Source organism: Oncorhynchus mykiss, chromosome 10 (assembly GCF_057628025.1).
Source record: "Oncorhynchus mykiss isolate SJ-2025 chromosome 10, ASM5762802v1, whole genome shotgun sequence".
Lineage (NCBI taxonomy): Eukaryota > Metazoa > Chordata > Actinopteri > Salmoniformes > Salmonidae > Oncorhynchus > Oncorhynchus mykiss.
The window spans coordinates 43,195,429-43,218,548 of NC_143031.1; the positions used below are offsets into that span (position 1 = coordinate 43,195,429).

The 23,120-nt window shown below is 44.6% G+C and overlaps 1 protein-coding gene across 2 annotated transcripts in view; it reads left to right on the top strand.

Annotated features, from left to right (window-relative positions):
- The first annotated feature begins 216 nt into the window (after nucleotides 1–216).
- The window catches only part of LOC110533939 (ephrin-B2), a 35,684-nt gene continuing 12,780 nt past the window's right edge, over nucleotides 217–23,120 (top strand). Inside the window, exons 1-2 of one of the 2 annotated variants that reach the window (XM_021618527.3) lie at nucleotides 217–1,465; nucleotides 16,929–17,224. In XM_021618527.3, the coding sequence (XP_021474202.2) occupies nucleotides 1,317–1,465; nucleotides 16,929–17,224 (445 nt within the window). In that variant the 5' untranslated portion in view covers nucleotides 217–1,316. The remainder of the gene's footprint in view (nucleotides 1,466–16,928; nucleotides 17,225–23,120) is intronic. The other variant, XM_036990360.2, reaches the window with a different exon arrangement.

Consider the following 23,120-nt stretch of genomic DNA (forward strand, 5'->3'; position numbering starts at 1 on the left):
CTGCTTTTCCAATCATGAAACTACTGGAAATTAGTTGCTGAATTGTTATATTATAAATGAATAGCATCTGTTACAGAATAACGGCTGGGGGAGCTACAAGCTTGTTACTGCACATCTGGCATTTCTTAACCAACATTTGACAGGCATCTGCCACAATATTCGGGGCAAAATATGTTGGTTATAGGCTACATGCCCTTTCACTGTTCCTTGGCCACTGTCGGCATTAGACACTCTGAAGTCGACCCGTCGCTGCCATAATGGCGAAAGGATGATATACATTATGTGGGAAGTTGTTCCAATTCGTGTTATACTGATTTAGAGGGCATGTTTCATTTGGGTGGTGATAATAGTAAAGGGATCTCCCAGAGCTACACTCTGGAACACAAGTAGTATTGCATAGCATGGGCTACTGCACTCCATCCCTATACCTAGCTACTCTATCCGTGTGCAGCATAGTACGAGGTTGAGAGAGAAGGATGCAACGAACATAAAGCAGTATAGTGAACATTAGAGACCTCTCAGGGAACTGGCTTTGATCAAAACGAGTTAATCGAGGTGCAATATGTTTAATATGGCAATATTCAGTGACTGCCTGTCCTTTTTGAAGTTTGACCTAAGTTTGACTTGATCTTTTTTAATGCCAAGATTGTGCCATAATAGCGGAAAGGATAAATGACGGATAGAATGGGCATTTTTTTGTGTGCGCTAAGACGCAGAAGGCATAACAATGGAGAAAGCGGGAAAATCCTTAATGCGTTAAGCATTCAAGAGCACAGCGAATAGGCGATCAACTTGGGTCAGCGAATGTTTTCTTATACAACATTGGACTAGGCTGCATGAGTCGGACATTTGAGCAAGCAAACCAGTGCATCTGCGTGGCAAGGTAGGCAATGGCACTTTGCCAATGAAGATAAACGTCCGCTATCCAAAATTACGCTTCCAAAGTGGTAGAATGCCGTTACTCCGATATTCGCGACCTTCAACGCATTTGCATTTGTCTGGAGAGGTGACATTAGGAGAGCTGATAGATATAGGCTTTGTCATGCAATAATGTCCATAATTGCTGGACACATTTTAAACCAGAAAGCTGAATATTGCCACTAATGCACTTTAAACTCAAGAGGTTGACACATTCTCTCTAACCACATTCCAACTACTCTGAATGTTGTTGTCTGATTGATTTTTGGGACGTTTTTTCTTATGCGGTTTCCGAAGTCGCAAAATAGCTGTGCGCTTCCAGGGATTTCGTGAACTTCGTTCGCAGTCTCCAAACGATTCTTTGTCTGAATCGATTCCCCGTCACTTTTTGGGGTAAAATGGCAGGAGAGAGCCGAGGAGCAGGGATGGCTTTGGCGTTTTGGGACGGCTGTAATGGCTTGGGATTTATTTTTATCTTTCTTGTGGATCTACTGGGAATAGCTGCAGGTAACATGGAACCTATTTACTGGAATACGTTGAACAAGAGGTACGTGGTTAAACGCTGTCATATAGACTAGTTTAGATGTATTTATAAGTCGTCGTCGTCTATTCCCCCCCCCCCCCCCCCCCCAAAAAAAAACTGTCTGATTATGACTGACTGAATACATGTCACTCGTGTACACCGTGTCTTTACAGGCTGTCAACGCGAATAACTGTGCGTTATTTAGGTGACATTGCAGTCCGGCAGAGTGGCCTTTGGAGAAACATACTGAACGCAACAATTACAACTACCAACTCATGGGGATCATGCGCACCTTGGGGACACAGATTATTTTGTAAGCTTCGATTTCAGGTCTAATGACATGAGTTCACTCAATATCCAACTATACACTGGGCTAAGCTACTTGTTGCTGGTGGAGGTGAATAGTGGTGGTGGGGATACTGACTTCATTGGAGAGGAAGACGGGAGTCTCCTGGCACATAATTTCCAGCGAAGACGGACACGGGTTCTATTCAACAGAGATGTGTGTCCTGCAGGGCTTAATTTAGAATATATCCAATTTCAATTCTTGAATTTTAATTGAAATAGTAAACGGGATACAGAATTCAAATTTGAATAAAGGAAATATAATTTAATTCAAATGCCACTTCAAGGCCTGGTCTATACAAATATAAATATTGTACATAAAACATGCATATCAAATATTAAATGTGAATTTTCTAAGATATTATATTTCATTAATCACTTACATTTGAATTATTATATATATATATTATTTACCAGAATGTATTAGTTCAACTCTCAAGTTAACCCTGTGGCTTTCAAAAAGAAGCCAAACAAATGAAATTGTGCTGGAAATATAATGGCCTATTCTAAGCAATTAGTTAAAAGATTATATGAACATTTGTCTCCAGAGAAAAGTGATACACTACAAAAGTATGTGGACACCTCCATGTTGAACATCTCTTCCCAAAATCATGGGCATTAATATGGTGTTGCCCCCCCCCCCCCCCCCCCCCCCCCCCCCCCTTGCTGCTATAACAGCCTCCACTCTTCTGGGGAGGCTTTTCACTAGATGTTGGAACATTGCTGCAGGGACTTGCTTCCATTCAGCCAAGAGCATTAGTGAGGTCCGGCACTGATGTTGGGTGATTAGGCCTGGCTCGCAGTCGGCGTTCCAATTCATCCCAAAGGTTTTTGATGGGGTTGAGGTCAGGGCTCTGTGCAGGCCAGTTAAGTTCTTCCACACCAATCTTGACAAACCATTTCTTTATGGACCTCGCTTTCTGCATGGGGGCATTGTCATGCTGAAACAGGAAAGGGCCTTCCCTAAATTGTTATCACAAAGTTGGAAGCACAGAATCGTCTAGAATGTCATTGTATGCTGTAGTATTACGATTTCCCTTCACTGCAACTAATTGGCCAAACCATGAAAAACAGCCCCAAACCATTGTTCCTCCTTCACAAAACTTTACAGTTGACACTATGCATTTGGGCAGGTAGCGTTCTCCTGGCATCCCCCAAAGCCACATATCAGACTGCCAGATGGTGAAGTGTGATTCATCACTCCAAAGAATGCGTTTCCACCGCTCCAGAGTCCAATTGCAGTGAGCTTTACACCACTCCAGCCGACTCTTGGATTTGCGCATGATGATCTTAGGCTTGTGTGTGGCTGCTCGGCCATGGAAACCCATTTCATGAAGCTTCCGACAAGTAGTTATTTTACTGACGTTGCTTCCAGAGACAGTTTGGAACTCCGTAGTGAGTGTTGCAACCGATGACAGACGACTTTTACGTGCTTCAGCAATCGTCTGTCCTGTTCTGTGAGGTTGTGTGGCCAACCACTTCACGGCTGAGCCGTTGTTGCTCCTAGATTTTTCCACTTCACAATAACAGCACTTACAGTTGACCAGGGCAGCTCTAGCAAGGCAGAAATTTGACAAACTGACTTGTTGGAAAGGTGGCATCCTATGACAGTGCCACATTGAAAGTCACTGAGCTATTCAGTAAGGACATTCCACTGCCAATGTTAGTCTATTGAGATTGCATGGCTGTGTGCTCGAATTTATACACCTGTCAGCAACGGGTGTGGCTGAAATAGCCAAATCCACTAATTTGAAGGTGTCCACATACCTTTGTATATATACTGTATATTCTTTGGTATCTGGAAGTGTGACCTGTCAGATTGAATTAAACTCATGTGCTAGTCGGAACCAGGAAACTCTGAAATTTCCGCCGTGTTTACTTGTCAAACAAGGCACATGTATTACTACAGTAAGTTGGACATTTCAGAGTTTCCTAGTTCTGACTAGCACGTGAACACTATATGACTGAGTGGAATTTATTTAAATTGTATTGAATTAAATTCTACTTCCTGTGGGATGTGGCCAATTCTAATTTCAACTCATGAGTTGAATGGGGGTCAATTCCAAGATTCTGAATTGAGCCCAACCCTGGTGTCCTGTGCCTATAGTTCCATATAGACTAGTGTAAAACTATAGTCTACCTGGCTGTAGAGAGAGCAAGCAGACCGCACTTGGGTTGTTAAGCATGGGAATGCCTGTTTATGGCAGATGCTTGTGTGAGAGAGGGGGTGGTCTTCATGCCTGATTGCACCCTCATAAAGGGTCGCGTGCGTGCCCTCCGTGATTTTGACCCTCCCCTCCCGCCTGCGTGGACTCATGCTGAGTTTGCGAATGGGGAATTATGAAAGCCAGTGAGAACTTGGCCTGGATTTGTCCAACGCTGTTCAAGCAAGCTCCTCTTTTGTCAAAGCCCAGACTCTCACCTATTGGCAAGCATGCAGTAATTGTGCATCAATTCATAAGCTAGGCCTTAATTTCTCTCTCGTGTGAAGACAGACACAGATACACAGTTGAACAATCAAAGAAGGTTTGATTAAATAGGCCTACACAACTTTTGCTACCCAAATCACCTTGTAGTTGTTAGGTTACGTTTCCATAGACAGAATAGATGCATGAACAAACTGCCCAAATGTCACTCTAATTAATTAATAATGTATTCATGAGAGGGTTTTGTTTAGTGAGTTGCAATAAGGGGGTACAATTATCGAGAAGAGTCAAGATGTTGAGAGTGGCCGGTGAAAGAGATGAAGAGATGAAAAGATGCAACCACGAGATGGAGAGATGAAAAATAACCTAGAGTTGGGTCTGATGAGTCTTTTTAAGTGGGCCCGGATAGAGGGACACACTGAGTGTGAGCTCTGTGCTACTGCTGAGAATCTCTCATCCGTATGGAATCTAATGTTCCTCCGATATATGAAAAGGTCAATGGGTTTACTCATGGCCTGTTAGACAGCTCTTCCTCAGACTCCTGATGGCCAAGACGACCAACACACACAACAGACAGACAGACACAGGCAATGAATAGAGAAACATGTTCAGTACAGATATAGAAAATCACACACTCTAAACATGGATATAAGATGAGTGAGTGCAGTTAGGGAGTGCAGGGGGGCCCCCAGGTGGTGAGGGTAGGTAGCAACACATCTGCCACGCTGATCCTTAACACTGGAGTCCCTCAGGGGTGCGTGCTCAGTCCCTTCCTGTACTCCCTGTTCACCTACGACTGCATGGCCAGGCACGACTCCAACACCAAGTCTGCAGACGACACAACAGCCTGATCACCGACAACGACGAGACGGCCTATAGGGAGGAGGTCAGACACCTGGCCGGGTGGGGCCAGAATAATAACCTATCCCTGAATGTAACCAAGACTAAGGAGATGATTGTGGACTACAGGAAAAGGAGGACCGAGCACGCCCCCATTCTCATCGACGAGGCTGTAGTGGAGCAGGTTGAGAGCTTCAAGTTCCTTAGTGTCCACATGACCAACAAACTAGTATGGCCCAAACACACCAAGACAGTCGTGAAGAGGGCACGACAAAGCCTATTTCCCCTCAGGAAACTAAAAAGATTTGGTATGGGACATGAGATCCTCAAAAGGTTCTACAGCTGCAACATCGAGAGCATGGTTGCATCACTGCCTGGTCATTGCTCGGCCTCCGACCACAAGGCACTACAGAGGGTACATCACTGGGGCTAAGCTTCCTGCATTCCAGAACCTCTACACCAGGCGGTGTCAGAGGAAGGCTCTAAAAATGGTCAAAGACCCCACCCACCCCAGTTCTCTCTACTACCGCATGGCAAGCGGTACCAGAGTGCCAAGTCTAGGACAAAAAGGCTTCTCAACAGTTTTTACCCCCAAGCCATAAGACTCCTGAACAGGTGATCAAATGGCTACCCAGACTAGTAAGCATTTAACTGTAAGGTCTACCTACACCTGTAGTATTCGGAGCACGTGACAAACTTTGATTTGGATTTGACATCTGAGGCAGAGTCGTGTAAGGCGAAGTGGCTGTACATCTCTTCCCCCTTAAGTGGGCATTCAAAATGAATACTTCACAGGCTGCTCAGTATGTAATGAATCGCGTGCTAATTGGCTGAGGATAAAAAGCCTGGTTAGCTGGGCTAAGCGTTTCAGATTAAAACCTTTTGAAAGATTGGGAAAAGAAAGGAAACCGAAACAGTGTCAGGAGACTGAGGAGCGGGTAGCGTGAGTTTAAGGATGAGGTCCCTGCGTCTTCACATGTGTTCAGCCTCATTACCCCCCCCCCCCCCCTTACACTGCCACATACAGCCAGAGTGTTACACCCTCAGAGTTGGAGTGAGTGTGATGTCTGTGTCAGAAAGGAGTGTGTGTGTGTTTACTTGCCTGAGTGTGTTTGTGCATTTTGTTCCTAGGGGTGTGGGTATCATTGTTGTTGGGTGTGTGGGGGTGTATTCCCAGTCAGTCACTCAGCGGCTGTCTCAGTCAGAGTGTTTAGACTCGCCTTGTTTACTCATCCAGTGAGGAACAAAATCCACCCCTGTCCTCCTTTGACACCTCCTGCTCAGACAGCCGTGTGCGATGGTTGGGGGGGGGGGGGGGGGGGGTTACTATGAATGCCTAGGCGTGTCTGTGTTAAACCTGTGTATTTTCCAGTCTAAATATTTAACAGTCTAGATTGAACTGGGGAGAATAAACAGTGTCAAATGAAGAAGGGCAAAGGAAAGTGCTCTTGGACGTGTATGAATAGGCGAGCTGTCTGTATATGAGCAAGCTTGTGTGAAATGTATGCATGCTTGCAGTGAAATACTGAATGTGCGACCAAACAAAAGTTTTCCATAGACTTGTGAAGGTGACTTTGGTAACAGCACCAAATGAGCTGTACCACTTGACCTCGGATTAGGGGTGTGAAGGTAAGGGAGGGTAATCCTCCTACTCAACACACACCCAGCCGTCCCCTCTTGTGGAGTGCACCACTGTCAGTCAGGCAACAAAGCATTATGTTAGGGGGATTTTTTTTTTCTCTCGCTCACTCGCTTTCTCTGCTGGTAGCCTAGTGGTTAGAGCGTTGGGCCAGTAACCGAAGGGTCACTGGTTCGAATACCCGAGCTGGCAAGGTGGAAAATCTGTCGACGTGTCCTTGAGCAAGGCACTTAAAGGAGCAGTTCACTATTTACAGCTAGCAATCAATGGAAGTGCTGGGGGCATGTAAACAAAGCAAAATAAAAAATTCATGTCGCATGACTTCCATTGGTAGCTTATGGTTGTTGAAGTTTTGTAGAGGCTGTTTTAAGGAAAACTGAACCAGGGATTACAGTTTCTCCTGGCCCATAGACTACTTTCGTGTTGAGGAACCATCTAACATCAAGTATTTTTTTTTATCACTTACTCAGTAGCTCCATCTCTCCGTGTGCCCTCTTTTACCTGAGATTGTTACCATAATGAATAGCCACAGAGCTATCTGGAGCTGATTTATTAAATAAAACATAACCGGTGAGAATGTTACCAGTCATAAACTACTGGATGTCAGAATACAGGCTAGTGGTGGAAGCTGCATTTGCGGCATTGCTTGGGATTCTTGGCAGAAGACTAATCTGATGGAATCTCTTCAGTAATCCAATGGTTTCATCAGCTCTTGCCCAGGGATATGGGCAGGATTCAAGAGTGATGAGTAAATCAGTTAAAGGGTGCATGACATAAAGAACTTTCCTCCCTTTCACATGTTTTGTAGTAGGTGTATGGCTTAAGGCGTCAGCATGCTTCAGTTCGGCTGGCGGCTCGCCGAAGTCGGCTAGACGAACCGAACGAGTGTGCTCGCATACTCCCTTCAAAGACCTTCGCTTGAAAAGAACGAGAAAAAAAGCGCCAATAAGACTGTTTCTTCTATTGAAGATGCCGTAGGCAGTATACACTTCCTCAAAATAGCCGGAATTAATCTAATTAATCTAAGATCTAATTTTTTGGGGTTTTGCCGAGGAGCTCTTAGTCGCGCAAAAGACATTTTGGTGCAGTATTTCTGAAAGAAAAAATGTGCATCAAAACAAGTCGTCTCTTGTTGAATGACAAGACTTTTTAGAAGAATCCCTACTGTTGCCCAATCACGGACGAAGGGGCGTAGCATTTGGCTCCCGAAATTTGGCTGGTCTCGAGAAAAATCAAATCAAATAAAATTTATTTATATAGCCCTTTGTACATCAGCTGATATCTCAAAGTGCTGTACAGAAACCCAGCCTAAAACCCCAAACAGCAAGCAATGCAGGTGTAGAAGCACGGTGGCTAGGAAAAACTCCCTAGAAAGGCCAAAACATAGGAAGAAACCTAGAGAGGAACCAGGCTATGTGGGGTGGCCAGTCCTCTTCTGGCTGTGCCGGGTGGAGATTATAACAGAACATGGCCAAGATGTTCAAATGTTCATAAATGACCAGCATGGTCCAATAATAATAAGGCAGAACAGTTGAAACTGGAGCAGCAGCACGGCCAGGTGGACTGGGGACAGCAAGGAGTCATCATGTCAGGTAGTCCTGAGGCATGGTCCTAGGGTTCAGGTCCTCCGAGAGAGAGAAAGAAAGAGAGAATTAGAGAGAGCACACTTAAATTCACACAGGACACCGAATAGGACAGGAGAAGTACTCCAGATATAACAAACTGACCCCAGCCCCCCGACACAAACTACTGCAGCATAAATACTGGAGGCTGAGACAGAAGGGGTCAGGAGACACTGTGGCCCCATCCGAGGACACACCCGGACAGGGCCAAACAGGAAGGATATAAAAAAGTGACGTGCCTAAACAACTGAAACTGAAACAACTGAAAAACCCCTTACCCGAAGTCCAAAATGAACACAAATGTCGTCATAATATATGCACGGACTCTTTCGAACTGTTTCGGCTGGGAATCACGAGGACGCCTTTACGCTCCATCTATCTCTCACAGCCTCACGTCAGAATTAGACGGTCATCCATGTTTCTCAAACGTCACATTTCGAAGTGTTAAAGGTTACGTTTAGGCATTAACTCAGACAACTTCATTTTAGGCAGTAACTCAGACATCTTCATTTTAGGCAGTAACTCCGACATCTTCATTTTAGGCAGTAACTCCGACATCTTCATTTTAGGCAGTAACTCAGACAACTTCATTTTAGGCAGTAACTCAGACATCTTCATTTTAGGCAGTAACTCCGAATGCTTAAGGTACAAGGGTTAAGGTTTGGGATAATACAAAGTCATTTTTGTTTTATCTTCAAACCTTTGGAATCGAGGCAGATGCTTAAATCCATCCGCATCCCCATCCACAATGCCCTAGCAAAACCAAAACCTACTTGAAGGTAACAGCGCTCACTGTTGCCCCTAGTGGCTGGTTTCCACTTCATCTCTCTGATGTCCTCAGACATGGATGGACGTCGAAGACTGACCTGTATCACGGACCTGGGTGTTCACCCACACACTAACATTTTACCCACCCTAGTAGCTACCTGCCTGTATCATTTTCAAATTCCCTTTCACCGCCCTCCTCGTTTTTAATGTTCTGTTTCAAAGGTGCTTCCCTGGCATGCCTTCAAAGTCTTGGCAGAGCATGAGAGCATGTGGCGAATAATGGAGTAATTGCAGTCTTAAGATTGCGCTGATGAGGGCTTCACTGTGAGGCGAGGTGGTGGGGGGGTGGGGGGGGGGGGGGGGGGGTGGTGATGTATGTTCCCTCCAATATGAAATGGATTCTCAGAACAGTGCATCACTATAATAAAAACGCTTGCTTTTCCCTTGTTTTTGTGCTTGTTTCATCTATATCCCCTTTCAATTTTGTTTTAGCTCATTTTCCCTCCCTTCTCTCCATGTGCCTCTCTCTCTCATATCTCCTTGTTTCTCTCTATTCCTGCATCCTGTTTCTTTCTCCATCTACTCCTCTCTCTCTCTTTTGTAAAGGTTAAGTGGCGTGAATAATATTTTCTGTATGCCTTGTTTTGTGTAATTGGGCGACCATCGAATGGAGAACAGGGTCCAAGAGCCATGTCAGTAATAAGAAGGACATGTAGTTGTTTTAACAAACCAGACTAATGTTTCCCCTTCAACATTCTCCTAATTGAACCCCACTCGCTCTTTACCCCGTCTCACTTTGTTTTGCTCTCTCTCTCTCTCTCGTGCTTTGTCTCTGAAGTTGCATATTCAGTATGTCTTTCTGCTTCAAATGCACACACTTCTCTCGTATGAAACGTTTTATTCAAAAATATGACAAAGAATGGGAAACCTAGACATTCCCTGGTGTGCTAGTATACAAGGAAGACAGGAATGAAGAAGACAAAGGGAAAAGAAGGAGGGAGAGAAGGGACCAGGGAGTTGTTCTCTCTGACTGACTTTCTGCTTCACTCATCCTCCAAACAAAAGGAAGTGCTATTTTAAGTCTTCTCATCTTTAATCAGCCCTGTGATTTGGGTTTTATGAGCCTTTTCACGTGTGGTTAGAGTCCTGGGCATTTGTGTACATGTATCCCTCTCATAGCCTGATACATCCTGAGAGTCAGACAAACACGGTTCCACTCCCCGTTTCGAAAACTTGGTGACCCTTTACTGGATACCTACCGTCGTAACACAGTCACAACCATGTCATGTCAACAGCTGACATAACTGTTCATAATATCGTCATAACATAGGACATGTTATGTCAGCTGTTGTGACGTGCTAGGACCTTGTCATAAAGCGTTATGACGCTAGGTGTCAAGTGAAGTGTCACACGAAAACTTAATTCAACGCTCTGAACTACAAGACCCCACTTGTAACGAACCAACCTTAAGGGCTCCACACAGTCCGCAAACGGATCCGATGGAACTTTTTTTGCGTACCTCTCTACTTTCGTGAGGCTGAATCTTTTTTTGGAAGGCGTCGCAAACTGAGCTCCCGTTTGCGTAAACTGTGAAAACACTGGAGAGCCCTTTAGAGGGGAGTGCCTGCGTCTGAGCTCCGCTTGTGTCAAGGTTGGCCTATGTTAAGGCCAGAGTCTGATGGGGACTGAGTCATGGCGTAGGAATGTGGCTTTTTTTATCTCTTTAGTACTTAACTAATTAAATAAAGGCTCTAAACAACACTCTGAAAGGACCCACTTAGCAGTTCTGGGGTAAAGGGTCCTAGAAGGGCACGGTATCAGCAATTCACCAAACAGTGCTGTGTTATGGGACAAAATCGACATTTACACATATTTCTAGACACTGAATTACAGTGTTGTACAGTTTATTGGCATTAATGATCTATGGTATGAAACCCTGAGAGCTCTGTGTAAAATTGAGAAAGCAGCTTTGTTTTCTTCTGGCTGGCCTGTAAACAATTCAAGTCGATGGTAAAACCATGTTCCACCTCATGCCAATGAAAGCTCTGGTCTAATGAACCAGGCCATCTCCCAACGTGTTCACCCTGGGTGGGCGACTGGGCTGAGGTGGTGCTGGACTGCCCTGGTCCCTGGCTGGCTTAGTGGACTGCGGGCTCTGGTGCATCCTGGTACAGTCCTCCCCTATACAGGACCTCCAGACTGGGGCAGGGGCAGCAGCAGGGGGGATTACGGGGGAAGTTTGCCTGAAATCATCTTCAACAGAGCAGTGAGGCAGAATGGTGTGAGCAAACATGAAGCTGGAAGTGTATTCACAAGAGGTGGGGTTACAGCTAGAGCCACAGCCAGTGCAGTCAAATAGGATGAGAGGGCACATTGCAGGCAATGAAGCAAACACCCACATTCCCATAAACACTGGGCCATGAAGGCGGCCAAAGGCCATTCCAATCTGTCCACTGCAGTGATAAGGCCATGGGATTCAGCAACACACTGAACCCTGGGTAGCCTCACACAGACCACAAGTAGAGACTGTCAAGACATGATCAAAAGTCAAGTAAGCTTTGGTTTCCCTTCCTTTGACCTGTGTGTCATCTGGTATAAGTAGGTCATATTATGTATGCAATCCGGATCCATCATTTAAGGCACGGTTTTAAAACTCGACCATTGAATAATGCATCAGAATCCGTTTCATCAGCAGCTCTGACGAAAGCACTAATTTAGCATTGTTTTAAAAAGAGAAGTTGGAGAAAATGCAATATTCATGTAGTTCGCTTCAGCGTCAATGTGAGATCAGATGAAAGTTTCTCCAGATGAGAATCAATCAACTGCTTGAGCTAACTGTTCTCGATAAGGCCCACAACTATGTTAAATATGGCCATGGTCCATGCTTCATAGCTACGTCCAATCATGCTTTCTCTCTCAATACTAATATCTGTAGGACCTTCAACAGTCACCGTGATATTAGTATTAAGAGAGAAAGCACGATTGGACATAGAGTTGAAATCAGAAGTTTACATACACCTTAGCCAAAAACATTTAAACTCCGTTTTTTTTTAACAATTCCTGACATTTAATCCTAGTAAAAAGGCAGTGTCTTAGGTCAGTTAGGATCACCACTTTATTTTAAGAATGTGACATGTCAGAATAATAGTGGAGAGAATGATTTCAACTTTTTTTTATTTCATCACATTCACGGTGGGTCAGAAGTTTACATACACTCAATTAGTATTTGGTAGCATTGCCTTTCAATTGTTTAACTTGGGTCAAGTGTTTCGGGTAGACTTCCACAAGCTTCCCACAATAAGTTGGGTGAATTTTGGGCCATTCCTCCAGTTTGCAGTTGCAAACCGTAGTCTGGCTTTTTGTTATGGCTGTTTTGGAGCAGTGGCTTCTTCCTTGCTGAGCTGCCTTTCAGGTTATGTCGATATAGGACTCGTTTTACTGTGAATATAAATACTTTTGTACCTGTTTCCTCCAGCATCTTCACAAGGCCCTTTGCTGTTGTTCTGGGATTGATTTGCACTTTTCACACCAAAGTACGTTCATCTCTAGGAGACAGAACGTGTCTCCTTCCTGAGCGGTATGACGGCTGCGTGGTCCCATGGTGTTTATACTTGCGTACTATTGTTTGTACAGATGAACGTGGTACCTTCAGGGGTTTGGAAATTGCTCCCAAGGATGAACCAGACTTGTGGAGGTTTACACATTTTCTTTCTGAGGTCTTGGCTGATTGATTTTCCCATGATGTCAAGCAAACAGGCACTGAGTTTGAAGGTAGGCCTTGAAACATCCACAGGTACACTTCCAATTGACTCAAATTATGTTAATTAGCCTATCAGAAGCTTCTAAAGCCATGACATAATTTTCTGGAATTTTCCAAGCTGTTTAAAGGCACAGTCAACTTAGTGTATGTAAACCTCTGATCCACTGGAATTGTGATACAGTGAATTATAAGTGAAGTAATTGGTCTGTAAACAATTGTTGGAAAAATGACTTGTGTCATGCACAAAGTAGATGTCCTAACCGACTTGCCAAAACTATAGTTTGTTCACAAGAAATGTGTGGAGTGGTTGAAAAACGAATTTGAATGACTCCAACCTAAGTGTATGCAAACTTCCGACTTCAACTGCAGCTGTGAAGCATGGACCATAGCCATACTCAACATAGTTGTGGGCTTCATTCCCAGCATTAAACTTTGAACCCACTTGTTAGCAAGGTCAACGGCGTGTAGCCTTGAATTGCGTCAGGCCCGTAGTGTACAGGATGTGACCTCAGGCTACGGGTTATGACAGCAGAGTAATCACTGATGTCACATACGCACTTGACTGGCAACTTGAATATAGCCGAGTATGATGGGGATGTTGAGTCATGGGAGGATGGACAGAAATGGTACACTTAGAAATGTCCCAATAAGGAGACTTAAATAGCACACATATGCTCTGTATCAAAGCATTACTATATGCCTAAACAGAGCACATGTGGCTCTGCAGAAGTGAAAAGGTACCCCGTGACAGACATGATTTGATTACTCAACTCGGAGTCATAGAGAGGAGACCGCTTACACACCTGGCTCAAAGGCCTGCACAGTAATTCTCTACTTACATTGCTAACTGTGTGTGTAGAATAACGAGTGTACGAGAGCATATATGCGATGCGTGCGCTGAGCAGAAGGTGCACGATGTGTCCGGACAAATGAAAAGGTCACTGTCTCTCACTATCTGTTCTATCTGTGCAGATCACTGTGAACCTCAAGCCTCTCTAAATGTGGTCATAGCAGGAACAGGACCTCGTTGTAATAGAGCCCAGGTTAAAGCCACTACATGGTACATACTGCATCATTCGTACTGTAGCCTATGTCACAGCAGAAACCTCAAGGGGAAAGTAACAGCCAATGATTTATTATCATGCTCTGTCAAACGCCCCAAAACCTTGTTTCCCTCTCTTCCAAAACACCTTGATCTGAGAGAAGGAAGGAGAGGGATGAAGGAGCCTGGAGCTCCCTGGTTGATTTGTCTGCTTGTCCCTCCCTGTGTTGAAATGTCACCAGGCTCTCAGGGCAGTAAGCGCTTAATGGAGAGCCAGGGAGCTGATGCTCTCTGTACCTTCATCTGCTCAAGGGTTATTCTAAGCAGAGCTATGGTCATCTGGTGGTGTAATCTACTCTCTGTTACGTTGAGCTTGTGACTGGAGGTCTGTGAGAGACTCAAGGTGGGGAGTTTAGCATGGTTGCACCGTGAAATGACAGCGAAATCACACGGAATTAAATGTGTCCTCAGACTGTTAACTGCTGTTGGATTTAGCAAGAATCATGGGAGGTTCACATTGGAATGCCAGACGACAAAAACCACTGCGAAATCCCACAATTCTAAGAAGTTGTATTAAAAGCGGAAACCATGGCAGCATAATTTACTCTAGGATTATTAGGGAGGGACCATTTGTGGATTAGAGTAACAATTAGAGAGCTTAGTTGTCAATGATTATTATTTTAAAAATTACATTTTACTCCAGCTTGCTGGCTAACATTGTGAAAGCATGCAGAATATCACAGACAGAGGACTCATCCAAGCCTTTAGCCTCCATTCCCTCACTGAAGCTGCTCGGTACTGCAGTGTTCACTGTTTGACTATGGTCAGTGGCAAATTGCAGTCCTGTCGAAAGTCTTGGTAGTGTTAATGACAGGGTAATGTGTGTTGTGCCTGAGATCGGCCACGCAACACAGTCACACACACGGCACTCCCTCTCTCTCCGTCTCTCTGAAGGAGCCCGCTGTTTTCTCTTCCTCTTTGCCTGCATGACAATGTGTCTGCATGTGTTTCCTCATCCTGTGTGTTATCTCCACCAGCGTCTTATCTCTCCCTATCCCCACTGGAGCTGACAGGACCATGACCCAGAAAACCCTTTCAGATTTCAGCCTCCGATACACTCTCTCTGTCTCTCTGTCCCTGTTTCTCTCTTCATTAGTTGAGTTCGCCCTTTTCTTTTTAAGGGTGGCAAGTAGCCTAGCGTTTAGAGCACTGGGCCAGTAACAGAAAGGTCACTGGTTTGAATGTCCAAGGTGAAAAATATGTAGTTCAAACATCAGCTAACCTTAGAACCACAGCTAACAATCACTAGAAACATCAGCTAACCTTAGACACCACAACTAACAGTCACTAGAAACATCAGCTAACTTTAGACACCACAGCTAACAGTCACTAGAAACATCAGCTAACCTTAGACACCACAACTAACAGTCACTAGAAACATCAGCTAACCTTAGACACTACAGCTAACAGTCACTAGAAACATCAGCTAACCTTAGACACCACAGCTAACAGTCACTAGAAACATCAGCTAACCTTAGACACCACAGCTAACAGTCACTAGAAACATCAGCTAACCACAGCTAACAATCAATGGAAGTGATGGGGGCATGTACATTCAGAAGAAAATCAAAATCTGTTCAAATCAATGTAGTTTGATGTTACTTAAAGGTGATTTGGCAATAGGAAATAAAAACTTCCATCGGTTATTAGCTTATTTTGGCTAAAGTTAGCTGAAGTTTGTGGAGGATGTTTAAAATAAACTGAACCAGGGATTGCTGTTCCTCCTGGTCCATAGCCTACTTTCAGGGGGAGGAACCATCTAACATCAAGTTGTAAAATAGCAAACTACTCTATTTAACCCTAGTATGCTCCAGGGGGCCTACTACTATGACTGACCCTGTAAAACAACACATTTCACTGCACCTATCATGCTACTATGGCTGACCGTGTAAAACAACACATTTCACTGCACCTATCATGCTACTATGGCTGACCGTGTAAAACAACACATTTCACTGCACCTATCATGCTACTATGGCTGACCGTGTAAAACAACACATTTCACTGCACCTATCATGCTACTATGGCTGACCGTGTAAAACAACACATTTCACTGCACCTATCATGCTACTATGGCAACACATTTCACTGCACCTATCATACTATTATGGCTGACCTTATAAAAACAACACATTTCACTGCACCTATCATACTATTATGGCTGACCTTATAAAAACAACACATTTCACTGCACCTATCAAGTGTATGTGACAATACAACTCTATCTCTCCTCTTGTTTTGTCCTTTCAACCACTTTCTCATCTCATTTATTAAATGAAACATAACCAGTGAGAATGTTACTAGTCATGAGCTACTGGTTACCAGAATACAGGCTAGTGGTTGATTGGGATTCTTGGCAGAAGACTAATCTGATGCTCTCGCTCTCTCTCGCTCTCTCTCTCTCTCTCTCTCTCTCTCTCCTCTCCTCTCCTCTCCTCTCCTCTCCTCTCCTCTCCTCTCCTCTCTCTCTCTCCTTTCTCTCTCTCCTTTCTCTCTCTCTCTCCTTTCTCTCTCTCCCCTCTCTCTCTCTCTCTCTCTCTCTCTCTCTCTCTCCTCTCCTCTCCTCTCCTCTCCTCTCCTCTCCTCTCCTCTCTCTCTCCTTTCTCTCTCTCTCCTCTCTCTCTCTCCTTTCTCTCTCTCCTTTCTCTCTCTCTCTCCTTTCTCTCTCTCCCCTCTCTCTCTCTCTCTCTCTCTCTCTCTCTCTCTCTCTCTCTCTCTCTCTCTCTCTCTCTCACACACACACACACACCCCAACACACATTCATCCACATAAGAAAAAACACATACCACTCCCACAGCCATGCATGTACCCGCACACCCAGTGCTCCCACAGGCACTCGTCTGTGCCTCCAAACTGTGCCATGAATAGATGAGAGGCCTCCTCTCCAAACACAAGCTGTCAGACACAGAGATGGGTAAATATCACACTGTCAATCATTTGTTGCCATGGATACCATTCTCACCTCTCTCTGTCTCCCTCTGTAGGTTCCAGGATGACAGGGGGTATGTGTTGTACCCCCAGATAGGGGATCGTTTGGACCTGATCTGCCCAGCCTCCAACCCCCCAGGCCCCCGCTCCCCCAGTGAGTATGAGTACTACAAGCTGTACCTGGTGTCCATGCGCGAGCAGGCCGACCGCTGTGAGGTGATGGGCGCGCCCAACCTGCTGCTCACCTGTGACAAGCCCAACAGTGACATGCGCTTCACCATCAAGTTCCAGGAGTTCTCCCCCAACCTGTGGGGACACGAGTTCAAGACCCTGACGGACTACTACATAATAGGTGAGGGGACCTGTGTGCGTGCGTGTGTGTAAGAGAGAGAGAGAGAGAGAGAGAGAGAGAGAGAGATATGTGAGGGGGGGAAAGGGAAACATTTTAGAAATGTGTGGTATGCAATATGGAAACACTATCTTTCCAGTTTGTGATGCATTTTTGTGTCTCCATGAGAAAGTATTTCCATATGTCTCTCACAATGATTGACACAGATAGAGCAGTGTTGAGCAGTGCCACTGTACCTCTGTTTTCTAGCCTCTCTCCTAGCTCTGTAGTAGACAGTGTGTGTTTGTGTATGAGAGGCCTGGGGCTCAGCAGTGTGTGTACTCCCCTGCATGACAGGAGCAGATCAGCAGACTGAGCTCTACATGCTCTGATCCAGCCATGACAGTCAGACTGAGCTCTACATGCTCTGATCCAGCCATGACAGTCAGACTGAGCTCTATATGCTCTGATCCAGCCATGACAGTCAGACTGAGCTCTATATGCTCTGATCCAGCCATGACAGTCAGACTGAGCTCTACATGCTCTGATCCAGCCATGACAGTCAGACTGAGTGCCACTCATCACACTCACTCCCCACACTGAGGAGATATGGAAAGGAATGATGACACACTCTTGTATTGTAAATCCTAACAAGAGTACTTGGAAAATATGTCTCACCTCACTGCATATAGACAATATATATTTTTTCAATTAAGTTTTTAAATGGTTGTTAAATGTTTGTGTTTTTTGATGAGAGCATTCTGGCTTTGTTTTTACATCTGTGTGTGCGGGGGGGGAGGGGGAGGGGGGGGGGGGGGGGGGGGGTACTATAACCATGGGGAAATCACAGCTAGTTAACCTATATTGATTGGCATTTGTTAATTTTTCCAATATGGCAGTAATGAGTTGGAGTACTGAGAGACAAAGAAAGCTGGGTGAGGAGAGGGAGTTCTTTCACCGGCCTGCTGTTTTACATATTTGCATCAACATGTTGATGTCGTTTGAGCACTGGTGTTTAATTGGCAGTAATGCATGGTGGAGAGCTCGAGGCACAGTGGGCAATGGGGGAATTGACTGGGTCTCCAGCCCACAGCTCAGTCAAGCAGCCAGACATAGGCCACCAATGCCCACACCAAACCAGCCTAGCCAGCCAACATGGACTATACAAAAAAACAAGTTGTTTCAACTTATTATTATTAAGTAACTGGTTCCACAGCCTTTTGTTTTCCGTTTACTAAACTTTTCGTTCCAAGTGTAACCCGAACAAAAAATGTTGGCCAAAACTTAGCTCCAACTTGAGAAAACCTAGTCAATTTAAAATGGTGTGTTTTCTCAACTCTAAATTATAATTTGGGGAATCTTAACTAAAGAAAGCTGGTTACACACACAAACAGTGCTTTTAACTTACATGATTACATTGTGCATGTTAATTTATACAGTAGTTATTACTCAACATGTCCTCACCTGGGATTTGAACTCACTACCTCTTGGTTCATGGCATTCCGATCTTCCTGCTACTCCACCATGTCGGTGCCAATTATCAGATAATCTGACTGTTCTCTCATCATTGATTTGATTGACTTATTTCAGCAATTTGAGGTTCTTCTGTATAGTTGTCTAATAATGTTAGTGGGGAATATTATTCTGCTTTAATGTTACTCCTAAATCACTATGATTAATACAATTTGTTTTTCTTGATTGTACTTTTAACAAGAGTTGAGATTTACTTTGAAGTGCAAAGTGTAGCAACACAGGTGAAATCGGTCATTGACCTGGACATGGTGGTGTAGCAGGAAGCTCAGCATGCTGTGAACCAAGAGGTTGAGTGTTCAAATCCCAGGTGGGGACATGGTGAATATAATTTTTTACAGTGTGGAATTTAGGGCCAAAGCTGCAGGTGTGTGTGGGTATGGTGACTTTTCTCACTTCTGGGTTTTAACTGGTGTGTGTAGGTACAGTTGTGTGTCTATCTTTGTGAAGCATTGTGCTCACAAGTTATTTTCATTAGATGTAGTCAGACAAGTGGATGCAGGTATGTTGTAAGAATATTAGATTGCATAGAGGTGTTTTACTGTCCGAGCATTTAGTGAGCGTTCTCCTGCTCTGTTGTCTTCGCGTACGGCTGTTATAGGAGCTCCGTCGACTAGGTTTGATCACTCAGCAGTCATACGGCTCCCGTGGGAGCACTTCAGCCACAGCCATCCCAAAAAACAACATGAGAGAGGCAGTCAAACAATGCTGCACCATGATCACATCAAGCCAAACGCTCACTCTAAATGACTTGCCTCACAGTGGAGGGCGTCTGTCTGTGTGTGGCATTTTATCAAGCTGATGCTCCAAGTGTGACTGTCTGTGCTTGTGTGCATGCCTGTACATGCCTCCATGGGTGGGTGTGTTTTGACTGACTGCCTGACACACACTGGGTACGAGTGTGTTGGCTGCTGGCAGGTTGGCCATTGACAGTGTGTTTTATGGTGTCATAATGCATCAGTGTGTGCTGTGTAGAGAGGTTAATAATTGAGGAGCTAGTTGGATTATTTATCAGTGTTAAGCTGAAATAGCGAAAAGGAGCAGACCGTTTGCTCGCTCTGTGTGTGTCTCCGCATACGTGTATGCCTGCATGTAAAATATATATACAGTGGGGCAAAAAAGTATTTAGTCAGCCACCAATTGTGCAAGTTCTCCCACTTAAAAAGATGAGAGAGGCCTGTAATTTTCATGATAGGTACACTTAAACTATGACAGACAAAATGAGAAAAAAAATCAATTTCCTTTACACGGATCAGCCGTCCTGGTCCTTTTGCAGAAAAACAGCCCCAAAGCATGATGTTTCCACCCCCATGCTTCACAGTAGGTATGGTGTTCTTTGGATGGAACTCAGCATTCTTTGTCCTCCAAACACGACGAGTTGAGTTTTTACCAAAAAGTTATATTTTGGTTTCATCTGACCATATGACATTCTCCCAATCTTCTTCTGGATCATCCAAATGCTCTCTAGCAAACTTTAGATGGGCCTGGACATGTACTGGCTTAAGCAGGGGGACACGTCTGGCACTGCAGGATTTGAGTCCCTGGCGGCGTAGTGTGTTACTGATGGTAGGCTTTGTTACTTTGGTCCCAGCTCTCTGCAGGTCATTCACTAGGTCCCCCCGTGTGGTTCTGGGATTTTTGCTCACCGCTCTTGTGATCATTTTGACCCCACGGGGTGAGATCTTGCGTGGAGCCCCAGATCGAGGGAGATTATCAGTGGTCTTGTATGTCTTCCATTTCCTAATAATTGCTCCTACAGTTGATTTCTTCAAACCAAGCTGCTTACCTATTGCAGATTCAGTCTTCCCAGCCTGGTGCAGGTCTACAATTTTGTTTCTGGTGTCCTTAGTGGAGTTTGGAGTGTGACTGTTTGAGGTTGTGGTCTTTTATACTGATAACAAGTTCAAACAGGTGCCATTAATACAGGTAACGAGTGGAGGACAGAGGAGCCTCTTAAAGAAGAAGTTACAGGTCTGTGAGAGCCAGAAATCTTGCATGTTTGTAGGTGACCAAATACTTATTTTCCACCATAATTTGCAAATAAAATCATTAAAAATCCTACAATGTGATTTTCAGGATCTTTTTTCTAATTTTGTCTGTCATCGTTGAAGTGTACCTATCATGAAAATTACAGGCCTCTCTCATCTTTTTAAGTGGGAGAACTTGCACAATTGGTGGCTGACTAAATACTTTTTTGCCCCACTGTATATAAATATATACATATATATGTGAGAGGAGTGAAGAGACTGTGAGAGGAGAGAAGAGACTGTGAGAGAACATGGAACACTCGCTAGTAACAGTCCAGTGACTGTTCCGTGTGTGATCCTGTGTGTGTGTAAGAGAGGGGCTGTGTGATGACTGTGAATAACACAAAGTGACACGTCGCTTCCCCGATCTAGGTCAACAATCAGAACCGTACCACGCTGTAGTTGTGAGTGTTTGTGTGTAGAGAGAGAGTGCAACAGAAATGAGAGATGGCCTTTGTATCTGCTTGTTCATGCTTGTCTATTCAAGCATCCATCTCTGTTTTTCTGCATGTGCTTTACTTAACATCATGTGTGTGTGTTTTCTTCGCTGATGAATGTCATTCCGTACAATTCTCCCCAAAAATCGGATTGAAAAGGTTTAACACAGTGATTCAATAACCTTCTGGTTGTGCCAGCAACTCACATTAACACAGACGTTCACACACTTTTTAAACACGGCGGCAGGAAATCTGCAGGGACTCTCTCTCTGTCACACACACACACACACACACACACACACACACACACACACACACACACACACACACACAGACATTGTTTTTACAGACATTCGTGTGAGCAGAGAGAGAGATTACAGTGGTCAGGGGATTGGGGGAATTCACTCCACCAGCTGTTCACTAGGGACAAGGACAGACAGACAGACAGACAGACAGACAGACAGAGACAGGCAGACGATACCAGGGTAATATAGAGTTGATCTCTGTAACTGCGGCATTAACTATAACATGGTGGAGCTCATGCTTGAACAGGCAGTTGTAGATCTGCGTAACACACACACACACACATTCTGCTACCACCCCTAAGGCTATGGGATTTGCTGTCATGCCAGAGGCTTAATTCTCGGTATGGTGTACAGTCCCCCAGGCAAGTCTTTAATAGACGTAGAAAAGGCCAAATAATCTGCCTGTGTGGAGCGTGAGGGTGATGATGTAATGGCTCCAGGAAGAGGATCTCTTCACCATCCTTAATCTGACTGTGCCTCTTCTCTTCAGGTACTAGAGACAGACTGAGACCTCTCAGGTGCCAGTCAGTCCACCTCGTGTGCCTCTGAGGCCTGACAGAGAGAGAGGTACTTAGTTTACATGGTCTGTGAGCAAGCACGTGTTATAACATGCCTACAACCAGGAAATACCATTTAAACATTAGCGTGTCTGGGGGAAAAACATTTCTTTTTTTTATTACTTAGATGTTGACCTTGATACTCATATCTGACATGAGGAACATATGGAAGATATAGAACAGATGTGTTTTTCTACACACGCTGTAGATGTATATCTATTCCTTTCTTTTCTCCCATCGGTCCTGCTACCCTCCTCCAACCAGTGACATACTTTTAATGTATGCCATTAAGAAACTAATTAGGATAATGAACAGAGAGAGGGGGGAGGCCCGTCTCCTTTTCCCAGGCTCTAACGTAACAGACTGTATCCTCTCGCCACACACACACACACACACACACGCGCGCACACATAGCCACACACACACATAGCTAACACGTGTAATGCCGCTACCACACGCACACACGCACACACACACACACACACACACACACACACACACACACACATAGCTAGCACATGGGCCTAGCATTGGCATAAGTAACACAGCTAACGTGACTACACTGAGACAGTCGGCGGAGACGCCGATTTAAAAAGAGATTTGATCCCATCTCTATCCCTCTCTCCCCCTCTCTCACCCTCTCTCCCCCTCTATCCCTCTCTCACTTTCTCTCTTTCTCTGCTCCTCTACCCCCTTGGCTGTGATCTGACTCAGTTGTCAGACTGGGTTAGTTCGGCTGGATGGCTCTCTATAATGTCTCTTTTTATTGTGTATTTGTTCTCCTCTTTGTGAGGTTGCAGTGTGGGGGCGGGCAGGCTTTTTTGATTGTACTCGAGGGGAAAGAGCCTTAAATGATATAGCGCAATCTCAGATCTCCAATCCCCTTTACATGTTCAACATTTCACCCTGCTCCTCTGTCAATAATACAACTCTGCCGGGCGGGAACAACGATTCGCCTCACATAATGAACAAACATGATTAACATCACCATATACTCAGTTGGATGAAACATGAATGAAAAGGACATGAGAGTGTCGGCATTGGAGAAGGTCTTTGTGTACTGT